The 24,615-nt window shown below is 47.2% G+C and overlaps 1 protein-coding gene across 2 annotated transcripts in view; it reads right to left on the reverse strand.

The window, feature by feature from the left end:
• Positions 1-20,114, reverse strand: part of ARHGAP17 (Rho GTPase activating protein 17) — an 86,209-nt gene extending 66,095 nt beyond the window's left edge. For both annotated transcript variants that reach the window (XM_080831725.1, XM_080831724.1), the window contains exon 1: positions 19,942-20,114. In XM_080831725.1, coding sequence (XP_080687851.1) covers positions 19,942-19,994 — 53 coding nt within the window. In that variant the 5' untranslated portion in view covers positions 19,995-20,114. The remainder of the gene's footprint in view (positions 1-19,941) is intronic.
• Positions 20,115-24,615: the final 4,501 nt, after the last annotated feature.

A 24,615-nucleotide genomic window follows, 5' to 3' on the forward strand; every position in this document is an offset into this window, starting at 1 on the left:
CACCCCACTCCGCTGGTCCTGAGCCTGCAGAAGTCCCAGCCGCAGCCGTCCTCAGTGCTGCATTCACGGAGGGCCAGAAAGTTCTCCGCACAGAAACCATCTTAGCGCAGCCTCACTACGAGATACTCGGGTCCTCATTCACTCCGCCAGTACTCATGGACCCTCTCTAAGTGTCAAGAACTGGGGAGGACTGGGGCACCTGGGTGGCTCAGTGGGTTAAAGCCTCTGCCTTCGGCTCCGGTCATGATCCCAGGGTCCTGGGATCGAGCCCCGCATCGGGCTCTCTGCTCGGCGGGGAGCCTGCTTCTCCCTCTCTCTCTGTCTGCCTCTCTGCCTACTTGTGATCTCTGTCTGTCAAATAAATAAATAAATAAAAATCTTTAAAAAAAAAAAAAAAAAGAACTGGGGAGGATTGAAAGAGGGACGTGAGCCACAGTCCCCGCACTTGGCAGCTAATAGGAAAGACAGCAATGTAAACAACCAACTTCAGTCAATGTTTCTAGGAGCAGAGAGAGAGGTCAGGAAAGGCTTCACAGCGAAACAGCCTAAGCAGATCTCAGATAAGACAGAACACCCAAAGAGGATGAGCGAGGGAATGGAGAGAGGGTTCTGCGCCTGGGCCCAGAATCAGGGCTGAAAAGAATCAGGAAGCAGGAGTCATTGACAGTTTCTCCCCAGTGGAGTGGCATCAGATCGGAGTTTTCAGAATGCAAATTCAGACAGCACAGTACAGGCTAAAGGTAGGAGAGCATCTGGAGAGCCTCTGCTGTGATTCAAGGAATGATTAAGGACAAAGGCACGAAGCCCTACCAGTCTGATGCTGGTCAATGATATGCTGCTATTTTGACAGAAATGGCATGGCTGAATCACTGACTGTAAACCATCAACTTGAAAAACACTTCAAAAAGTTCAAGAAAAACCCATAAAACATGGAGAACTTCCTGACCAAGAAATGAATCAGACATAGAAACTAGAATTCATGGGCCATAAGTGAGCTGATCACCAGATTTCCAATACTAGATTAAGTCTGCATTTGTACATTTTTTTCTTTTATGGAAGCACTTTTGCATATATGATTTCATTTTATTATGACATGTACCCTTATGGGGCAATTGTCACCTCTACTTCATAGGTGTGGAAACTGGGCAGACACCCATTAAATAAATTACACATGAACCAAAGTCTTTGGACCCTGAGAAAGAGAGCAATTTTAAGGTTACTGACCAAAGTTGACTCTCTTAATCTGTTTTCATGCTAGACCCTAGTCCTAGGCCCACCGCAAACTAACCATATGCTCTAAAAATACAACACCTGACCTTCCTGTACCTCACTTTATTTATATTTGCACCAACCATCTCACACAACTTTTAAGAGACTACAATAGAACAGAATATTTGAGAGAAAAGAAACTATGTGAAACCTTCAAAACTGTGCTTTGCAAAAGCAGGGCTGTATCTCTATAAACAACAAGAAACGTTACATATTTTTAAAAGGCATGCAATGTTGAGAATTTGGAGTAATTGTGGGTCCTCTAAGTTTCTACAAGGAATACATATCACAGAGGTAGCCCAAAAATTTCTATGATTAGCATGGTGCACAAAATGAAGGGGGGAAAAATGCTCACCTGGGAAAATGGGGTGAGGCTGCTTTTAATGGATGATGGATAGATTCTGGGTGGAGAACACCATAAATCTTCATTTGCCCTTTTTTAAAGGTCAAAGAAAAGAGTGTTCCAACACCACAGCTTGATGGATGGAAGGACGCTGTTGATGACTCAGAACAGAATATCGATTTTTTTTTTAAATGAGGCCTTTTTCTCAAAAGGATATTCAGAATAATAAAATGTTCTCTGAGTGAAGCTATGTGGCCAATCACTACATTCAGCCACAGGCGGGTGTCATGCATGCTTTGCCACTAACCTTTTCATCGGGTTAGTCACTGAACAAATATTTGTTGGGTTCCCTTCCGTGAGCCATCATGAGTAAGAGACATGGCCCCTATTCTGACAGGGCTCGATGACTGTCGAGGAAAATCAGCAATCAGACTCCAGTGCAATAAGTGCTGTGCCTGGGGAAGCCCAGGGCCTTTGAGGGTAGAGGCTGTCATCACTATCACAGCTGATGTTTAGGGAACTCATACCCTGTGCTTGGCACTGGTCCACATGCTTGGTAAGAATTAATCTCCTTGATGTTCACAAGAACCCCATGGGGTAAGTATTGTTGCCTCCATGTTATAGATGAAGAAACTGAGGCAGAGAACAGTGAACAGACTTGCTCAAGCTTTCATAGACAGGCAATTCTGCTCCCCAAGACCCTGTTCTTAACTTCTGGGTTCCAGGTACTTTACATGTAGTAACTAATTGAATCCTCGAGATAACTATGTGATCCATGCTATTACTGTGCCCTTTCTGGAGATGAGAAACCTGGGCATTGAAAAGTCATTAATGTGCCAAAGGTTCGAAAACATGGGAGGGCATCCGAAAACATGCAGACTTAAGATACCCGGAAAGTTTTTGAAACTGGTGATGGCTTTTGAGACCCAATAAGTGAGTTGGAGCTGGACGCTTGGATGTTGGATAGCAGAAGGGTATGTTAAGGCCGTGAGGACAGAGGTAAGAGGGAGAGCACAGGAAGGACACACACAAGGTGATACAGCTCTGGGAGAACACTTGCCCCTACTCCCCGGGCCCCTTAGGCTTGGGTGCATGGGGCCTGCTGAAGTCCGAGGGCCAAGTTGGAGAACTAAAAGGAAACTTCCGATACTGCGCCACCTAAACGCCCCAGAAGTTTCCAAATTTAATGAACAATGAACAATCCACTGATCTAAACTCAGAAAACTCCAAGGAGGATAAACACACACACACACAAAAACACACCTAAAAAGATCAAGGTCAAACTGTGGAGAAAGAGAAAATCTTGAAAGCAGACAGAAAAAAAAAAAAAAAAGGTACTTAACAGGCAGGGGAGCAACGTAAGAATGATGGCTGACTCATCATCGGAAACACTATAACCAAGTGACAATAGAATGACACTCTAAAGTCCTGAAAGAAAAAAAGTCAACCTATAATTGTACATCAAATGCAAATATTTCAAAGATGAAGGCAAAATAACAAGATCTCTGCGCCCAACATGGAGCTCCAAGTCCTGACCCGAGATCAAGGGCCACCTGTTCTTCCAACTGAGCTAGCGAGGAAACCCTGAAATAATGACATCTTTCAGAGACAAAGGCTAAAGAGATTTCATCTCCTGAAGACCTCACCACAGCACTGTCATAGGGAGGGGAAGGATAAAGAGGTGGAGAAGGAAAGAATTTAGGCATTTGACATCTGCACTGGACCAGTCCAGGGTGAGGAAATTTCTTAGGGAAGGTGGCAAGGGCTCTTACTTCCCATGCCAACGCTGATTAGTCATGGCTGTCTGCAGCCCTAGTCAAAGGAGAACTGGAAGGTTGCACCCATGCTCCCTGGGAAAGAGAACCAGAGAGACTGATGATGATGACAGAAAGACGTACCAATCGTTCCAACTATAGATGTGCCCCCCTTCCCAGGCTAAATATCATTCTTGATGTCACACCTTCCGTTTCACTGTGCAGCAGATTAGGCACAAGAAATGTTAGAGATTTTATCTACTTTCTAGTAAAGTATTAGGCTAGTTTAACATAAGGAGACTGCCAATTTTCAGTGTACAGCTTTTAACTTCTTAGGTCTCTGATGTCTTGGGAGATTAAGCAGCAGTTCTAGTTGCAAGTGGCTAGGCAATTTAGAGTTAACTCTTTCTCTACCTTGGCACTTTCAACATTTTGGTCTAAATAATTCCTTCTTGGAGGGCTGCCCAGAACACTGTAGAATGTTCACAGCACCCCTGGTTCCTGCGTGCTCAGAAGCCAGTGGCAACATACCTCCCTCTCCCCAGAGGTGACAACGAAAAACATGTGGAGATATTGCCAAATCGAGGGGGTGGGGGAGGCAAACTATTTCCAGTTAAGAACCATGCAGATAATAATAAAAATAATAATAAATCTTTACAGTTTCCAGAAAGGCAAAAAGATAGCAGTCTTTCTGTGTGAAAATCAACATAACTTGGGTCACATTAATAGGATGGGAGGTTTGCAGGAAGAGGAAGGATGTGCCTCTGATTCTATAATGACCTAGTAAATAACTCTTCTTTGGTTTATCAGTACTATTCCTGATGATGTACCTTTGGGGGAGTCCTATATCCTGAAAAATGAAAGAACACAGAAACTTGCTTTACTTCCTTTCTAAAGGCTGTTTCTTTTTTTAGTTCCCTGGGACTTTTAAATGAATTAGTGACAGGTTTGTTTTTTTTTTTTTAAGATTTTATTTCTTTATTTGACAGAGAGAGCACAAGCAAGGAGAGCTGCAGAGAGAGAAGGAGAAGCAGGTTTCCTGCTGAGCAGGAAGCCCAGTGTGGGACTTGATCCCAGGACCCCGGGATCATGACCTGAGCCGAAGGCAGATGCTTAATTGACTGAGCCACCCAGACACCCTGTGACAGATTTTTTAATTTCCAAGAACTCTGTCTTTTTCTCAGTAGCCTGCTTTTTTTTTTTTTTTTTTTTAATAGATGTAATAGCCTTCCTGAGGATTTTCTTACATCCTATTGTCCCGTCTTGGACAATGAATGAACAAATAAAACAGCACTTGCTATAGTCAGCCACGGACCTACTTAATCAGTCATCTGGAACTTTTTCTGAATGGCTTTCAGTATCACATTTTTTAATTCCCAAGAATTAAAAAAAAAAAATACCTTTCCTAGCCTTTCAATGGATTTCAAAGATTTACCTTATTATTTGAGAGGGGGAAGGAGGCAGAGGGAGAGGGAGAGAGAAAACCTCAAGTAGCCTCCTCCTGAGCTCGGAGCCCAATGCAGGGCTCAATCCCACGGCCCTGAGATCATAATCTGAGCTAAAACCAGGAGTTGGACACTTAACCGACTGAGCCACCCAATACTCCCTCAATGGATTCTAATGAGAAAGAAGAAATACACACGTGTTCAGTCAATCACCTTAAACTGTCCTGTAATGTATTAAGTTCATGAGAGAATTTTCCTATCATGGATAATTTCAGGAACTTACCAGTGGAGACAATAGGTCAACCTGCTGTGCTCTGACATGTTATTACGATAGTTGTGTTCCTAAGGGTTCATGAAAAATTCCAAATTATGAAGTCAATTCATACAATGGCAGGAGGGAGAATAGTCAGAATGGAGCATGTTACACTGGCAGAGGAATTTCTACAGCGTTACGGGGCAAAGCACTTCACTGTTTCTGGATATCACTTGAACACGGTGCTGGTCTCTCCTGATCACAAACGCTCCGATTAACAAGAACATCTTTACACAAGTATACCTTCTTTGCCACCCACAGTTCTAAAAGAACAGAGAAATACTCCCAGAAGGGTGAGTTCAGAAGGTGCTCGCTCCTTTTGGGCAGGTACACTGACTAAGACTGACAGCCTAGAGCACATATGCTGGGGGTCAAAGCCCTGTCCACCACCTAAAAGCTGTGCAACTATGAGCAGGTTACTTAATGTCTCTGTGCCCCCATTTCCTTGTCTGTAAAAACAGAAATATTAAGAACTTCCAACTTACAGAATTGAGTGGATTGAAGGGAGATAAAATATACACAGTGCTAATGCCTTGAAAGCTCAAAACACGGTTGTTATTGTGATGACGTAAGTGGTTAAGAGCAGAGACTCTGGAGACGGACTCCTAGTTCTGTGACCTCAAACAAGTTATCGAATGTCTCTGTGCCTCTGTTTTCTCACCTGTAAGAGGGGATAATACCGTACTGATTTGGGTATTAAATGAGTTGATACATGACTAGCACTTGGAAAAGCGCCTGGTACACAGCAAGCATCCAAATAAATGTAAGCTATCAGTATTACGATTACTTTTTTGGGAAGGATCTTTCTGGCAACAGTGTGGAAGAGCATGGAAGGGGAGGGAAGACATACTGGTGAGCAGGGAAACTGAGGAGATGAGTATTAAGAGACCCGAGTATATGAGGCCGAGTGGGAAAAGGGAGGTCCACCCTAGAGCAGGGAGTAAGGAGAGGAGGGGACAGAGAGCTGTTACAAAGACACAATGAGCAGGACTTTGTGACATGGCGTGGATGGGAAGGGAGAAAGAATCCCCTAGAATGATCGCCACGTTCCTATCTTGAGTGACTGGCTAGATATCGAGGTTTTTCAACTGGAGGAACGGTTTGGAAGGCTCTGAGGGTGAGGTCAACAAGGTCAGCTCTGGAAACGCTGGGTTTAAGGGATCTGTTGAACGTGCAGGTGGAGATGTCCGGTGTGATTTTTTGCTCTGTGGTTCTGAACCACAGAAGATGCATCTGCAGAGAAAATTCCGAGCGTGCCGCCAGCAGGAGTGGCAAACAATGCCTTGGGGTGGGGGGATTTGCTTGGAGGGCAGCTCGGCATAAAATAGGGAGGCTGAGCACCGAAGCCTGATGAGGAGCACAGCGGAAGGGCAGGTGGAGCAGGGAACAGCAAAGCAGTGCCCAGGGAGGGCAGGGAAGAAGCCGGGCGTGTGGTGCCCCTGAAGCAAGGACGGAGGGCTGGCTGAAACTGCAAGGGTGGCAGAGGGGACAGGAATGCTCCCTGAGAGCCAACATGCAGGGCATTGATGGCAGACGGAGCATCAAAGCCCTGCACAGGAAGGAGAGAACTGGAAACAACAGCCTAAACATCACAATGGCTGGGAAGAGCCCGTGGAGAGAGGGAAGCTGGAAATGCAGAGTGGATGGGGTAAGCTCCCCCTGGCCCCCGCCCTGGGGAGAGCGGCTCATGGGGGTTGTGGGGCAATGACCACTTAGACTAACTACCTTGAGCCTGAGGGACCTGCACACGGTGGCAGTAACCAGTTTTCTCTGGAAACAGGGAGGCAGGTCATCCAAGGGGAGTGGGTGTGTCTGGAGTCGGGTGGAGTGGGTCTGAGAAAAGTCAAAGTCTGGCAAAAGCACTTAGGAAAACGGGATAGGAAACTGAGCCAAGGGCAGGGAGGCAGTCTTCAGAGCCCAGCTGAGCGTAGAGGCCAGAACATCTTGGCCGCCCTGCCCTGGGAAGTGGGATGAGCTTTCTGGACCATGCCCTGCATCCCAGGTACAGGCACCAAGAGATGACCGAGTAGGGCTGTCGGGCTGCAGGACGGGAGGAGGAAAAAGGCCAGCTGGACAGAGTGCTGGAAGTGTGAGGTCAGAGACCAAGCTATGACTGACTGAGGTCAGAGAAGGAGGGGACTTAAGAAAGCACAGGGGGGGACTCTTTGGGAAAAGGATCCAGAAGGATAAGAGATTGGAGGACACTTGTGCACGATTCAGGTTCCAATCTCAGAAATGGTTCTTAAAATGCAATGGCAAATTTCCTTCTGGAAAAGAATGCCCGTTTATATTCCCACCTGAGTAAGACTGGATAAACACAGCCCTTGTCGGCTCTCCCAAGACAGTAACATATCATTATTTTGAGCTTTGCCAATTTGGTAAGTGAGAAATGTTGTCTCGAAGCTTTGTGCTTCTTCAATTAGCTGTAATTTTGAAATGAGTCTCATACACTTACTGGTCATCTGTGAGCGTTCTGTTGACGGTATTTGCTCATTAGAGAGCACTTCTTTAAACTGATTGATAAGAGAGCTTTATACACGAAGGACATTAACCCTCCATTGTGGCTGCTCTCAGTTGTCTCCAACTAGTCATCTGTCATCATCTTAACTATGACATATGACAGACAAATGTTTAATTATTGGGTGGCTGTGAATCTACTGGTTACCTTTTATTATTCGTTCTCTGCACTCTTGCGCCAGAGCATGAAGAACTTTCCATCTTTTCCTCTATTTTATGGTTCAGTTTTTTACTTGAAATCCTTAATCCACCTGGAATTTATTTTTGTCCCTGGTGGTGAGGTGAAATCTAACCTGCCTATTCTTTCCAGTGCTAACCTGCTGTCTCCTGTTTCATCACTGCCTTATGATGCGTCCCTACCTCATGCCAACTTCTTAAACCTATCAGAGCCTGTCCCTGTACGGTATCAGGAGCCCTGTCTAACCAGCGTGAGAGCACAGCGGGAGGCTCGGGCAGCCAAGTTCAGAGAGACAGCTGGCGGACAGCACAGACTCACGTCCAACTCACCTTTTACTACACTCCAGCTGCCCTAGAGTTTTAGGTTTTAGGTTTTCAAAGTCTTCATCTAAAAGCTTTGAAACATTCTGCAATGAAGTCACTGTCCAAAGAAGTCGATTATTCAGGGAAAGTACTTTAAGGTGATTGCCACATCTCATCATCCAGAAGAATATCCCATTTTGGCTTTTCTGGGGGAGGCTCCCACATAGAGGTCAAGTGCGTGTTCTGGAGAACATGTGAAGCGTATACCTGTCATAGTGCGGGAACTGTGGCTACACTGTTCTCCAGGAGCTAACAGGATTCTTTAATCCTGGGGTTCTTGGCCCTGGGCTTGAAGAGGTGGTGAAGTCCGGGAAATTATATGCAAATCTATGTGTGTGAATGATTTTTTTTTCAGGTAGAGGGCTGTTAGAACCTCCATCTAAATCAAAGGGTGGCAAGGTTTCTGTTCCTCAAGACTGCTCCAAGAGTCAAAGGCTGCAATTAAGTCCACCGCCCCATGACGTGCTGACCATTTCTTTAGAAGTTATATTAACCTATTGCCACATCTGCTCCATTTCAAATTTCTCTTCCAGTTCCTTCCTCAGTCCAAGTGCACTGCGGTTGTTTTCTCTGTATGGATGGACTACCACGAATTCAGTGTTCTGCCTTTAAGCCACACCTGCCAATCTTATGACTAAGCTCAAACGTCACACATACTAAAAGGTCACACATACTAAAAGGTGTCGTGGCTCCAAGAAGACAGGGAAAAGACTTGTAGATTTCCATCAGGAACCACTCAGATTAGGACATTTGCATTTAAACAGGGCTTTACCAGTTCTTGTCACATTTTTGGAATGCCTAATAGAGGTGAAATCACATGCCCTTTATACAATATTGCTGCAAACAATTACACAGCTACACATTATTTTGGAGTCCAACCCATTAAATGAGAGATGAAAGAAAAATCACTGAAATAAATAGTAGAAGAAGAAGAAATTAAAACATGACGGATAAAAAAAAATAAAAAAAATAAAAAAAAATAAAACATGACGGATAATATTATGTACATGGAAATTCAAAGAAGTAACAAAATGATCAGCTGCAACTAGTTTAGTAAAGTAAATATATATACAAACATGAACATCACTCATGTTTACCAACTAAACCAATTAGGTACTATTGCCAACAATAACAAAATACTTAGGAAGCAAATAAAAGCTTTGTATAGAAAGAGCTATACCATGCTCATGCTGAAAAGACATCAACCTTCCCCAAGGTTTAGTTCACAGATATAATAGACCATAAATACCTAGGATGTATTTGCTTTTATATCCTCAGGACCTACACCATTGCAGGTACCCAATAAATATTATGTGGATGAATGAGCTCTAGGTCAATCAAAATCGTAAGTGAATTTTTCTAGGAGCTAGAAACGAAGGGATACCAAAATTCATTTCTATACAAAAAGAGGAGAGACTGAGTAAGAAAAAAAGCTGAAGAAGACCAGCGTCGCCAAATTTAAAACACGTTACACATTGGTAGTTATTATTAGCACAGTGTGGTGTCTACACACACAAACACACACGCACCCAAAGCCGTAAGTCAGTGAATGAAAAGAAAGCCAACAAAAAGTCAAAGCCGGTGTGAGAATTACGTGTTTAAAGAAAGAGAAGCACTAGAAATGAATGGAAGTGAAGAATCACTGTGTGACTTATTTCAGGAGATAACATCCAGCCATAACCCGAATCACTTCAACCCTTCGGTTTCTCCCTTCCTCACCCCAAACACCGTGGTGCTAAACATTTGCAAGACAGTCAGCGCGCCACGGTCCTACTCCCCCTTAGCCTGTTGCAACAGTTTCTTACACTTTCCCCCCAACCATCCCCTTCCTCCACAGCCCTCACCTGCTACCAGAGTGGTCCTCCTAGAGCACCCACTTGGCTTTCTCAACCTCCTGCACACACAGGCTCCCCCAATTCCACTGCAGTGGTTCTCAACCATGATCCCCCAAAACTGGCATGGAAGCTTTTCTACCCATGGTCTTCCACAGATGAGAACAAAAGCCAGTCAACACTGCCGGTCTCTAAAATTTGGTGTCCACAGTCATAGGTGCTCATGTGTTTTAGTCCTGCCATCTTGGGGTTGTTTGGGGACCACCATGCATCCTAGCGGGTCCAAAAATGCAAAAGCAATAAGAGTACTGAAACGGTTGTAAAAGGGGATGACCGAGTATGATGAAAACTAAAGAAATTAAAAGTGACACTCTGAGAAATGACGCCACCACAGTTTCAACATACAACAAAATTATCTCCTTTGGGGAAAGATGGCCATCAGTTTTTATTAGGCAAAGGAAGTAAGAGTATGCTGCTTTCACAGCTTTTTAAAACTTTGTAAAGAGGGGCGCCTGGGTGGCTCAGTGGGTTAAGCCGCTGCCTTCGGCTCAGGTCATGATCTCAGGGTCCTGGGATCGAATCCCGCATCAGGCTCTCTGCTCAGCAGGGAGCCTGCTTCCCTCTCTCTCTCTGTCTGCCTGCCTCTCTGCCTACTTGTGATCTCTCTCTGTCAAATAAATAAATAAAATCTTTAAAAAAAAAAAAAAAGAACTGTTTCTTAAAAAAAAAATTAAAAAAAAACTTTGTAAAGAACCAACTTGCTCCATCTACTGGAGGGGGCTGCATCCAGACACTTGTGAATTTCAACACCACAGTCACTCTGGGCTTTAGTACATATGGATCTAAAAAAAGTTAGTTCACTACCTAATTTGAAAGTAAGAGCTGGACAGAGTTTTCCCACTGCTAGCAATCAGAGAGAGACAACTTATAGACAAAAAATACTGAGTTAATGTATAGATTCAAAAAAAAAATTAAGTTAAAGGATAAAACTGTCAGTGGGTTAAGTTTCCTGAGAATTTTTCTTCCTTCTGGGAGTTCTTGACCACCCGTCATCTCTACTTCCTATTATCAAGATTGCTCAAGTGTCGCATGTCAGAGAAATCTTCGCAAAAACCCAAGCCAGTGTCCATGTTCCATCTATCCTAGCACCCACCAGAGCTAGTGAAGTAGAAAGACTTTGGTGTTATTTCCCCAAGGTAAAGATGGGCATGGGTTCAGCTGACCAGTCCAGCCCACATATCTCAAAGTATCCGGTGACCGTGTGAAATACAAGCTGGTAGACTTAGAAATGTTCACACTGACAGGTCACGGGTAGCTGGTCATTGCTCAGAATTTCTGGGCCGTTCTGAACACTGATTTATGAAAACTTTAATATTCACTTGAGTACCTATTTACTTAGTCTACCACTTATGATTTAAATTCTTTATTTAGGAGGCATAAATGTGGCTAACTCGCTTGGAAATGATAGAAGACATGCTAATAAAACATTAAAGGAGGGATTAAGTGGACTACTAGAACAAAGTATCTTTGATAAGGAAGACACCTAAAAGGAACTGTGGGAAAGGACAGTCCAAGAAAAAATATCTTCAGACTAATCAAAAGGAAGCAGCTTATGCAAATCATTAATAAGCTGTAATTAACAGGAAATTGCAAGACATTAGAGACAAGTCTTACAGCCTGCAGAGCTTAAGACGAACTTAGCATTGTTTTCACATCACTGGCTACAAATATGTTATACTTATTCAAAAGCAGTGTCTTTGGCATGCCGGGTGACTCAGCAGGTTAAGCATCTGCCTTTGGCTCAGGTTCTGGGATCGTGCGCCACACTGGGCTTCCTGCTCAGTGGGGAGTCTGCTTCTCCCTTTTTCTCTCCCTCTTTCTCCCCCAACTTGTGCCCCCTCTCTCTCACTCTTTCTCAAATAAATAAATATCTTTAAAAAATTTTTTTAAAAAGCAATGTGTTCTGTAAATCACAAGGTCAGGTTTTCAACAGAATCCGCTTTATCTTCTGAAACTTGTATCAAATATGTACATGGTCATGAATGGATTCCCTCAAGGTACCGTCCCTGCACTTATTATGCAATATACCCAAGGATAAGAATGTTAACTCGTTTATATTGCAATATACGAATAAATCAAGATACGGCATTAATATTTCCTTACTAACACCCAAGAGCTGCTAGAATAGGTACAACCGGCTGTACTCAAATTATCGGCTTGTAGGTCTGTCTCCTGACTCAAGTTCCTAGGAATCGGTGATCTTTTTAATCCAGCCTCTGACAGGTTCTCAGTAGACGTCTGTTGAACCAAACTGGTAACAGAACAAAGACATCAACAACTGGACATTAATTCCACGGCAATTAAATGAACAAATGACACAGAAAACTCCTACAGAAATACAAATACATTTCATTCATTTCAACCTTAGTGGAAAAAAATGGAAATAGGTTGCGATTTCTAGGGCAACACCAAATGCTACTAGCATAATGGTGAAATAGGACATTCATCACGGCTTGCACAATGACGTGCATTCCAGGGACCATCCTTTGCTGCACTAAAACTGAAGGACAGCCCTATCATGTAGAGGCAATTTAGCAATACTGTGACCACATCAATATTAATCCCCTACCAATGTCATGATTCTGGACTCCAGAGAATTCATCAGAAGAAAATCATTTAGAGAGGAATGGCTATGATAAAATTGTGACTAGCCATGCCAAACCAGAGTGGAGGCCTAGATGTCCCACAGAAGGGATAAAATCCAGCTCAAGCTAGTTAAGCCAGCTGGAAGACAATTTCACGTCCAGGTTTTAAAAAAAAAAAAAAAAAAAAAAAGCTTGAACTAAGGCCATCAAGAGGCAGAGACCAACTCAAAGATATTCCAGAGGCAGAACTGCCAGGACAGGGGGAGAGCCTGGATACAAAGAACACAGAGGAGAAAGAGAGGGACTCACAGATGATGTGGCATTCGAAGTGCCAGGGCAGGGGTCTGCAAACACTTCCTGTTAAGGGCCAGACAGTAAACAGCATGGGCTCTGCAGGCCGTACAGTCACTCTTAACTGCTCAGCTCTGCTGGGACAGTGCGGGCCTGGGTTTCAATAAAACTTTTTTTTTTTTTTTTTTTTTTTTCCCAGAAAACAGGCAGTGGTGGGGTGCCTGGGTGGCTCAGTCATTAAGCGTCTGACTACAGCTCAGGTCATGATCCTAGGATCAAGCCCAGCATCAGGCTCCCTGCTCCGCGGGAGGCCTGTTTTCCCTCTCCCACTCCCCCTGCTTGTGTTCCCTCTCTGACTGTGTCTCTTTCTCTCTGTGTCAAATAAATAAATAAATAAATAAACCTTAAAAAAAGCAAACAAAAAAAAAAAAAAAACAACCAAACAGGCAGTGGGCAGGATTTGGCTTCCAGGCCAGAGTTTGCCGACCCACAGACTAAGGAATACAGGGAAGGAAAGTCAATTGGAGGATGTAGTTCAAGTGGAGAAGTTCAAGTAGAGAAGTTCAAGAGGAAGATCAACGGAGGCATGAAGAGATGCCAGGGCTAAGAACATAAAGCTGAAAGCCATCAGCTGTAAGGTGGTAGGTCCGGGAGTGCTGAATCACCCAGGGGAATGGTCAGAGAAGACAGAAGAGAAGGGACATGTCTCTATCCAAATACAAGGACAGCTATGCAACGGCCCTTCAGATCACTAGGGCCCTGGAAAGACAGGAACATCATAGACTAACCTCCCTTAACTCAAACTTTTTAAAAAGAGGCTCCTATTTTAACACAGAGACAAAGCAGATAGAAGTGTAATAATACTTTAAATGGATTTATACCTGATCAATTACTGCGGCATCTACCTACATTTGAGAAACAGAAATAGAATGATATATGCCAAACTTCTACAGTCTTACAAGAATGCACGGTGCACATACTAATTCTGGGACCCTACACCAGAATGTCAGGTCCCTCGGGTGGGGGGATGGGGTGGGAGGGTCTGCCGCAGACATACTGGGAACCACTAACACAGAGATCATTTCAGATGAGAATAACATGCTGCCTTCACAGGTAACCCGATGCCACGGGGCCACATCTGTTTAGGGTTCCTTTTTGTTTCAGCAAACAATGGGTTTTCACTAAACCTATAAATACTCTGTTTGATATTCCAGGATTTCACAATATGTGCAGTGTATAACAAGGCCATGCAAGAGAAGTTGCGAGGGTAACAGATTTCTTTCCTCCTCTGCTCTATGCAGACTCTGGATGGGATCCACTCAGATTGAAGCAAACACAGCATCATTATCTCTGTTTTCTCAGAAACCCTGTTCCAAGCTCCCCTAGAAAAGGCAGAGGAAATCAGTGTGTGGAATAGGTGAGGGACGGAGAACGTTCCTGCTGACAAAGGGAAGGATATGGTTTATGATGTTGAGTACAAAAAGGGCTGACTCTTTGTGGCACCAGAGGACTGCCCTGGGATGCCCAGGCAGGGATGCATTTTGAGTCACCGTGAGAATTTGTGTTGTCCCTAACACAGTGGGCTACCTCGTGAAGCAGTGAGTCTTTTGCTCCTGGGGAAGGTCATTAGATTTCTGTGGTTAGGGAAGGGTGTGCAAGGAATCTAACACAGGAAAACAAGCCAGTAGGGAGTGGGGCAAATGGACAGTTGACACGTGATACAGAGGGGACAGCAGCTACTCAGCCACGACTCCTTGTACGAGGGAGCAACACCAGTCGTTGCTAGGCCTTCATGATGGTAGAAGAACCGCTAATCCAGGTTTTCATGGGAAAACACCAAATCTTTAAATATAGGCCAATGATTGTAATAAACACTTACATACTTGAGAAATCAACCAAACAGAACACATTGATACCCTGCAAGCAAACAGTGTAGATCTTTGGTTTCGGCCATTCATATATCAAGAATGTAAAAGGACTAGACAAGGGTTTCCCAACCTCAGTGTTCTTGACCTTTGGGACCAGATCATTCTGTGTGGTGAGGCTGTCCTGTGTGCGGCAGGATGGTCAGCAGCATCCCTGGCCTCTCTCAGCAGATGCCAGGAGCACCCCCCACACACACCAACCAACTCCTGACCAACAAACACGTCTCCAGACACTGCCACATGCCCCCCAGGGGACCATCCCTGGTAGGATGAGCAACATCCAACTCTGAGTTTCCAGCATTTTATGAAAGCATCATGCATGACTCCAACACAGGCTTCCTCCAAGAAGAGTTGCCCACGTGAAGTCTGGACTTAACAGCTGCTTTGGAACCCCAGACCTGGTTTCTGGTCCATGACAGCTCTATCAGTGACTAGCCTGATGACCTCTTTTGAGTCCTCCCTTCCTCATCATTCAACCAGGAATAAATAACATTACCTCTGGGACTTCCTATGGAGAAGGTGGTGAGATCATTTATGCAAAGCCTATAGCCCAGCAGCCCAGCCAGCACCAAAGGCACTGAATCCACACCAACCCTTCCCTGGTGAATCAGGTGAAAAGGCAGCCAGGCCAGGGTCTGTCGTCAGAAACATGTGGGATCCAGAGTCAGAAGCCCCGGCCCCGAGTTCTGCCCCAAGAGCCAAGCCAGGTGCTTTGGGATAGCACTTGGGAAGCAAACCCACTAGAAAAGTATTGATGAGTATGGCTATCAGATCTTTGAAAACTTTTGGAAAAGGAAAGAACAAGCTCATCCAAAAATCTAGGAACTAAGAGTGCGGTTATATCTGGGTAAGGTTCAGGAGAGAAAAGGAAAATTGAAACAGGAATCGTGAACCTCCTGATCCTCTTACACATGCCACTGCCAACCGGTGACCCACACACAGACCAAGTCTGACCGGGGACAGATTCTGTTGAGCCCCATGTCGTGTCATGGTGGTGGTTTAATTTGCATTCAGTACCACCTGATTTTCATGAAAATCCAGATTTCAGTCCTTTCCTGAAAACTCCAGAGGTCGGGCCACACTGGGCCTGTGTTCCCACATGCCCCTCTGGTGAGACAAACACCGGTGAGGTCCCACACAGCCTTCACCTATTCTAAGTCACTCTGCTCTCACTAGCCTGGAGTCTGTACCCTTGACTGCTCTAAGGGCTACTATCTAGGAAAGCATTCGGACCTGCAGGGAGTACTTCAGCCTTGGCACAAACCAACCCCAAAGAGACACTCCCAGAGCCTCTCCTAGGTCATCAACTCTCCTAGGTCAGACTCAAAAGAGTTCAGACTCTTTTGCTCCTTGACACTTCTACCTCATAACTCAGCATTCCTTGAGTTCCTCACGCTGGTGTATGCCTTCCTCCACTCGGGCTCTCACCTGCCAAAAAGTACCACCTGCATCTGATGGACTATCTATCCATCCTGGAGATTATCCAAATACATTTTTCTTTTTAGAGCAGGACTACAAAAGACACAACGTGATACTTACTGTATCCTGACCAGCACTCCTTCTCCCCTCCTTCTGGGAACAGCACCCAGTGCTCTCTGGGGGGCCAGTGCTCTCCCATTCCCAGTCCCTGTGGTTTGGGTGGGGCTGACTCCATTCCCATTTCCAGGGCAAGGCATGGAACCCAGCCAGACACATTCAGAGTCAATCCTGGGCCTCTGGCCATAGTGAAAAGCATTCTCTGCCCTCTGGGACTTGAACTAAGGAGGAGGGAAAACTGGGTTGGGGCAGGGGTGTCTCCTGGTGGACACAGCCTATCTAGAGAGCAGAAACCCTGGATCCAGCCCTGGCTGCACCCACACTACTTTTGGACTCTCTGGGTCACAGAGGAGCCAATGAAATTCCCATCTTGGCTTAAGGCAATTCGAGTCGGGTTCTCTTACAAGCAAAAGAGTCCTGATCGATAGGAGAGAAAATGGAAAGAAGTGCTTACAGACGGGGGTGGGGAGGGGGGAGGCTCTGCTCCACTTTTCTCCCGGTTGGTCAGTCTGGTTTTGGTCCCTCTCTCCATCCACTGAGAGTGGAGTGTTGCTCGCTGTATTAGCTGTCCCTCTTTAAACAGTTACCTAATGGTCTATAATTATTTCTTGTTTGTTCATCTCTTCCACAAAGCTACTGAGCCCCTTCAGGGCAGAAACTGGGTTGTGTTCACTTTTGCTTCTTTAATACCTTGAGCAGTGGCACACAGTGTAGGCTCAAGAAGCGTCCCTTGGTGAATCCACCATCCTAATTCTCTTCTTTGGGACACCCTGTCCTGAGACCACCACAGCCTGGCGCATGTGCTATGCAAACCATCTTCTGAAACACACTCCAGCTCCCACTGGAGACACACACATCATGAGAACTCCCTCGTTCCGGCCGTTCCTGACTCTCCCCCATGAGGTCCCACGTAACCTCACTGTGGGGTTCCTCACAAGGTCCGCGTTCTTGGGTAGAGAACATGGCCTTGCAAGACTCTATGAATGGATAACATGCACGATGGGCCTGCACCATCCACACACATGACTTCACTCGTGGGTTCAGGAGACCTTTGCTTTCTAGCCTTCCTCTTGAGTCGAATGCACCCAGAATCCCACTTCTGATGTCTACCAATAACACGGTAACACACAATCACAATTCTAGGCCCTCTTCTGCCTCTGTGTTTCCTCCTGAGACTTTTACAATAACTTGAGTGGAAGAAATATAAATATATCGAGGAAATGGACAGCGGTGAAGCTGAAGCTTCCCCAGAAAAACAGTTTGGATTTTGGGACCATAACTGCCACACCCTTCATAGCTCTGTAGTTGCCTCAGCCTCCACTGGCCTCCACTGGCATCGAGCAATAAAGATTTTCAAACAGAGTCAAAGGTCAGGGCCAGAATTACAGTCCCAGCATGAATCACCATTGACTCTATCCAGTTTTCATTTTCCCATAGTTGGGCTCACACCGCCAGGGTGAACTGGTAAGAACTAGATTTAGCCCTGATTTGACAATCTTTGTAGAGTTTCCACCCCAGGCCAGGCACCATAGCAGAGGCTCAAAATGAAAGAGAAAGGCAGCAAGGGCTCTCTCGAGGCATTTCATTTACTGGAGAACAAGAACAGGTCAAAAGGCCACTCCATTGTAGAAAACCAGGTGCTGTGTGGAGTTATCAAAGTTCCCTGGGATGAGGCCCTCCAGTCTCTGTGGGAGCAACAGCGAAGCCCTTTTAGAGGCAGAGGTCTTTGCCTGGAGAGCTGAAGAATGAGTAGGAGGCAGCTACACAGCTGGTGTGGTGAAAGGAGCTCCGGAGAATTCCAGGGAGGGGTGAACAGGTAGGAATCCTCGGCCTGCTCTGGAATCTAAAAGCAGGGCATCTAGGGCCGAAATGGAAGTGTGAAGAGAGAAGCTGTTGCAGAGGAAGCTGGGGCCAAGGAGCGCCTGACTGGCTTGGGAGCTTGAAAAGGCTCAGAAGGTTGCACAAAACAAGCAAACACCCCTTTCCTGATACAGTGTAAAAACAGGTCAGAATGACAATGTGACTAACCTGTCTTGACACTCACCGAATATTGATTTCACAAGGTATGTTACTAAAAATGCAAAGGGGAGAGTAAGAAAACTCAAAAGGAATTATCTTATAATTCATTTACAGATTCTTGGTTGAAACATTGCCCCCACTATGACCCTTTCTACCTCCCTCTCAGCATTATTTCTATCATTTCCTACAAATGACAGAAAAATAGGCACTTCTAGGCTTTAGGAAGAGGCATCAACTCTGGAAACAGGATAAATGCACACTAAGATCATAGGGTGGGGTAGCAACCAAATTAAACAATAAAACTAAGCCACTAAGCAAAAAGTTAGGCGGTGGGGAGGAGGGGGAACTGAAACAGTAAAAGGCAAATTTAGAAAACGGGAGGGGAAGTAAAAGTATTTTGGTACATACACACAAAAAAGAACTATCACATGTGCTTTGACCAAACCAAAGTCTCCCTTTGACTCAACTGTTGAAAAAAAAAAAAAAAAAAAAAGCAAAAGCTGTGGAAAACTCACACTTTTATATCTCATCCCAGAATAAACAGTCAGTAGATCCAGTAGAGCCAACTGCCCTAAAAGACCTTGAAAGATGTGCCCCAGATAACTGGGCACATGACCATCACCTCCAGGAGCTCTCAAAACCACCAGTGGTTCCTGTTCCAGCAGCCGGATGGTCTACGAACCCCGGTCTCTGCTGTCATTTCATATTGGATAATGTTTCCTGTCAGGCATTAAAGCAGAAACCAAAGAAACCTGGAGAAGGATCTGCTTCCAAAACCAGAGGGAGAAAGGCTTTTTAAAAAGCTCTTTAAAAAAAATAAAAGGAAAGTCAGCTAAGGCGTTTCCACCATTCTTTCCTCCCAGTTGCCAATTTCTCCATGTCAAGAACTTGGGCAGTTCGGTCCACAGGGGCCCCGGTTTGGAGGCAGCAGAACCTCTACAGTCCCTCCTTGGACGCCAGAAACTCCCAAGGCGGATCCGATGGGCTCTGATCGCCCCTTAATTATTTCCTGCCATTAGGCAGGAGGCGGAGGGTCTGAAGCGGCAGGAGACACGGAAAGCCTGAGAACACCGCCCCCAGAACACAGCGTCCGCAGGGCCTACCGCACATCCGTGAGGGGAGTTTTCACAGGGCAAACTCGGGGGAGGGCAGGGAAAGGCTTGGGTCCAGTCCCCCCCGAGGCGATGCTCCGTGGGGCCTGAACAATGGGCGGCGGGGACCTGCTCCGGGGGCATCTCGGAAGGCCAACCCAACCCCTGGCTTCCCGGGAGCTCGGGCGGCGGCTCGGAGCTGGGCTCCAGGCCGCAGCGCGGCGCAGCCCTGACCCGGACCCCCTGTGCCTGGTGCGGGGTGCGGCAGCATACGGGAGCGCGCGGCCAGAGGAGCAGCCGGACCGCCCCCGCCCAGCCCCTTCGCGGGATCCGGCCTTCGGCCCCTTACGCAGCTCCCCACCCGACGCGCCCCCGGCCCCCAGCGGGCGCAATCCCAGCCGGCCCAAATCGGCGCACTCGCCTGCCCACGGTCTGGTTGGCCAGCTGCTTCATGCGGTTGAATTGCTTCTTCATGGTGGCGGCGGCGGCCGGCGGGGCTAGGGCCGGGCAGCTGGGGGGACGGCCTGGCGCGGCTACATCGTTTCCCGGCCCAGGCAGCAGCGGCGGCGGCTCTCAGGCCCGCGCCCCGCCCTCGCCGCGTCACTTCCACCGGCGCCGCCCGCCGGGGCAGTGCGGGGCGCGCCAGTCACTAGCGCCAGGCGGAGGACGCCGGGCGGCCTCGGACCTCTGCCGCCAGCGACCTGGGCCACACTGTGCAGAGCGGCGGACCCGCGGATCAGGCACCTCCAACGTCCTCCGCAACCCCCTGCCTGGTCTAGGCGCACGGCTTCGGGAGGAGACGGAGGCGCAGCGCATTCATTCATCTGCCGGTGAAGCAACAAAACCTAGGCTAGGGACGCGCTGTCCGCGCAAGACTGACGGGGCGAGAAGGGACAGGGCGCTCTGGAGCCTCTGGAGGCTGGAAATACCCAAAGTCTCCGTGAGGGCCGTCCTCTGCGCGAGTGTAGACATCTGTGAAATGCACCTAGGATCCTCTCTCCTAGCTGGATGGATGCGTGTGACTGTATACATTTCACCTCAATTAAAAAGATACTGTTGTGTGGAAAGCTCACGCTACAGGACTTTATGTACTGTGATCCCACTTGGGAGGAAGTCGAGGGCCAGCTGCATTTTCTGGGGGCAGGCACCTGGGGACAGTCAGGCAGGAGCATGCTCTAGGGTCCCACCCAGGACAGCCACCAAAGCAGGGGAAGGAAGGCAAGGGGCCCAGGCCTGGCGTGGGAAGTCGTGGGGATGAGCAGCGGGGACTGGGACCAGTGGCCAGAGAGCTATGGCCTTTCCTAGCTGCCTGACCAGCAGGCGCTGGGGTGAGGGAGAGGCACGCAGGCGTTGTCTGGAAACACCAGTTGGCTTTTGATTCTTAGCCTCGCACAGGCAGGGGCTCTGGGACACTTGGCCAGGTAGTTCGACTGGGCTAGACGCTTTCCCATCATGGACCAGGGCAGTTGTATGACCATCGTGTTATCCTGGGCTGGTGGCCTGGGCTCTGGCCTAGGCCATTCCCTACGGGCAGTGGACAGCAGCGAGAACTCTTTGAACAGGGACATCTCCAATATTAACAGACCTGTGCTGGGGAAAGGGACTTTCCCTGGGGACACCATGGATTTGGCTGATGTCATCTCATCCCAGACACAGATCAATAGACTCCTCCATGAGATCGAAACACTGGAGGCTGAAGTGACTCATTGGAAGACGTTGTGCCCGTGTTCCACCCAGGGACCAAATACCATCGACCCAGAAACAGTGTGGCAACTGAAGAACCACATCAGGGACCTAGAGCAGCGGTGGATGTGGGAGATGGACAAACATCAGCTGGCAGTGGCGGTGTTGCAAAACGTCCACCAGCAGAAGCTAGCAGACCTCACTGACCGGCACCGAAAACAACTAATGGACTATCAACGGCGGGTGGAAGACCTGCAAAACCAAGCCGATGCCGGGAACATGAAAGATGACTTACTTCAGGAAAGGGAAACAGAGCTCAGAAGGTTGAAACAACAACTTACACAAATGCAGCAGCTGAACGACAGTTTGAACAACCTTGCTTCGGATCTCCGAGCAGAAAAGCAAAAGTTGGTTCGCGAGCTCCAAGATGCAAGACATCAGCTGGAGGAATCTGTTCTGCGCAACAACGAGGATTCTCTGAAGAACAACATTGCCCTGAGGGCTTTAAAAATAGAGAAAGGACGGTTAGTGGCAAAATTGTGTTGGGCCGAAAAGAAGCTGTTGGAAGAGACAAACAAGTCTGAGCGAATTCTCAAAGAATTGTCACCGGTAGCGCATGTGCATTTCATTTCATTCAGCTCGGTCAAGAGAAAGACCTCGAAATACGACACCTCCAAAAGAGGATCGAGCAGACAGACGCCAACCATCAGAAATGAAGGAACTGCTAAAAAAAAAAAATAATAAAAATAAATGAAGGAACTGCTGTCCTTTGCTTCGGAGGAGCAGAAGCAATTGACACAATGCATCAGAGAGCAAGATGTGTACATTGAAGAGCTTAGAGCAAGGCCAGAGCTTCAGGAGGAATTTGGTAAGTCAACCAAAACCTTAAGAAGCCATGACATTTTACCCCCATCCGTGGAGGACAAAGACATGTGTCTCCCATCCATGACAGACAAACATCCTCACGTGGACGAAGACCTGGAGCGCCTCACACAACAGAGTCGCGCTGTCCCTCTGGTTGACCCTAAAATCCTAGAGGAGATTGTAGAGCTAGAGTGTGAGGTCTTTCAGCTCAACGAGGTAAAAGATGATCTCGAGGAGAAAATAAAAGAACAACAGAAGATCATTCACAACCAGCAGCAGGGGAAGAGAGCACTGCTTCAGTCCTTACAGGAGCAGAAGGAGAAAGTGGACCGTCTTCAACACCGGCAGGAGGAGATGAACACTGAACACGCTCAGCTCCTCGCAGCGAAAGACGAGATGCTTCGGAATCTGCAAGTGGCGCTAGAAGAGCTGAAAGCCCAGTTGCCCGACAAAAGCCGGCAAATTCCAAGAGAAGCCTGTGAGGATGAGGAAGTGCGAGCAAGCCAGCCTCTCCCCAGAGAGAACGGAAGTGAAGAGCGTGATCCATCTAAAGCCGAAATTCAAAGATTAGTCCAAGGAACCCAAGAACAGGAACTGGAGCTGCAGCTTCTCACTGAACAGAACATCCGACTGACCGAGCAGGTGGATCGGCTCTCCAAAGAGGAGATCGGGAAACTCACTCGGATTATCCAGCAAAAGGATGTGGAGATTCAGGGTCTTTCCAGCAGCATCTCTGCGGCTTCTCACAGCCAGAACAGGCACGTGGAACACCTTCAGCGGCAATTGCAAGAGTGTGCTTTGGAAAGCGAACGGGTCTTGGCCGTCCTAAATGAGAAGACGAGGGAGAATAGCAATCTGAAAAGGGACTATCACGAAATGACCGATCGACTTGCTGCCAGGGAAGCAGACCTCCAGAGGATGCAAGAGGAAAATCAAAAACTGGCCACGAGAATGGAAAGCAGCAGCCAGGAGGTGTTTAGAGAAACGATTCAAAATTTGTCTCACATTATTCAAGAACAAGACCTGGAAGTGGATGCGTTAAGTCAGAAATCCCAGACTTGGGACGCCTGGGTGGCTCAGTTGGTTAAGCGGCTGCCTTTGGCTCAGGTCATGATTCCAGCGTCCTGGGATCGAGTCCCACATCCGGCTCCCTGCTCGGTGGGGAGCCTGCTTCTCCCTCTGTTTCTGCCTGCCACTCTGTCTGCCTGTGTGCGCTCGCTCTCTCTCTCTAACCAATAAATAAATAAAATCTTTAAAAAAAAAAAAAAAAGAAATCCCAGACTTTATTGACGATCCTGCAAATACCCAGCACTGGTCATGAGGTTCGAGGAGTTCGTATCGATCAGTTCCAGCAGCTTCTACAGGAACGGGACATGTTAACACAGCAAGTAAAGATCATGGAGGAGTGGAAAGAGCAGGTGCTGACCACGGTCCAAAATCTGAAGCATGAGTCACCCCAGCTTCAGAGAGATCTGTGACAACTCCGGGCGTGGGCTTGCACCAACAGCGAGAACGTCTTGAAACCACAGACAGCCTCTCTTGACCAGATCCAAACTTACCAAGGACATGAAATAAACTTACAAGAGCTAGAGAAGGAACTGGCCTAACTTCAGCTCCGCATCGGGGAGCTTTGCAATGCCAAGGACCTCCTTTCAGGGAACCTTGACGAGATTTTCTTCCAGCCCTCCAGCGACTCTGCAGAGTCCGCCCACTCCCTGAAGGCCATGAAATCTGACCTAGTGAGTGAGTCTTCTCAGGTGCTCCGAGAGGAGGTAGAGGAGCTCAGAAAATCAGGGCAAGGAAAAGATCCAATGATTCGAACCCCCCGGGAAGATCAGCAGAGATGGATTGCTTCAGGGGCTGCCACGGGGGAAGGAGAAGGCAAACCACGGGAACACAGCGATTCCGATTCCCACATGGAGCAGCGGAAGGAGAAACCAGCCATTCTACAAAACTCCCTTCAGGCTCAGGAGCTCCGAATCCAAGCGAAAAGTGAGGAGCTGCTTTCTTTACAGGAGAAGCTCAGGGGCCAGCTGAGTGAGAATGAGCTGCTGAGGCAGGCAGTCACCAATCTGAAGGAGAGGATAGCAGATTTCGAAATGGATGTGTGTCGGCTGAAAGAGGAAAATGCAAAGATCGTGGAAACATCTAGAGAAAAGGAAATGGGAAATCAGGCGTTGCAAGAGACAAATCAGCTGCTTTCAGTGATGCGGAGAGAGGAGGCATCCCAGCATGCTGGGACGAAAGAGAAGGTACTCACGTTGGAGCAACTGTTGCAAGAAAAGAAGAGGCTGAGACCAGAGAATTGAACCGGCTCGTCGACGCTGTTCGGTCAATGCAGGAAAAGGCAGCTGTGTGTCAACAGGAGAGAGATGACGTCGTGTTGGCCCTGACACAGAAAGAAACGGAAATCTGTGCCCTCCAGAAGGAGGTTGACCAGTTACGAGAGAGAGAATTGCGCCTAACTCAGGAGCTGGAGAGAGGGCGGCACCTCGCTGCAGAAGCCCAAGATTCTCGTCACCGGGAAGCTTTGGCCTCGGAAGACCAA

This window comes from Martes martes (assembly GCF_963455335.1).
Source record: "Martes martes genome assembly, contig: SUPER_18_unloc_2, whole genome shotgun sequence".
Lineage (NCBI taxonomy): Eukaryota > Metazoa > Chordata > Mammalia > Carnivora > Mustelidae > Martes > Martes martes.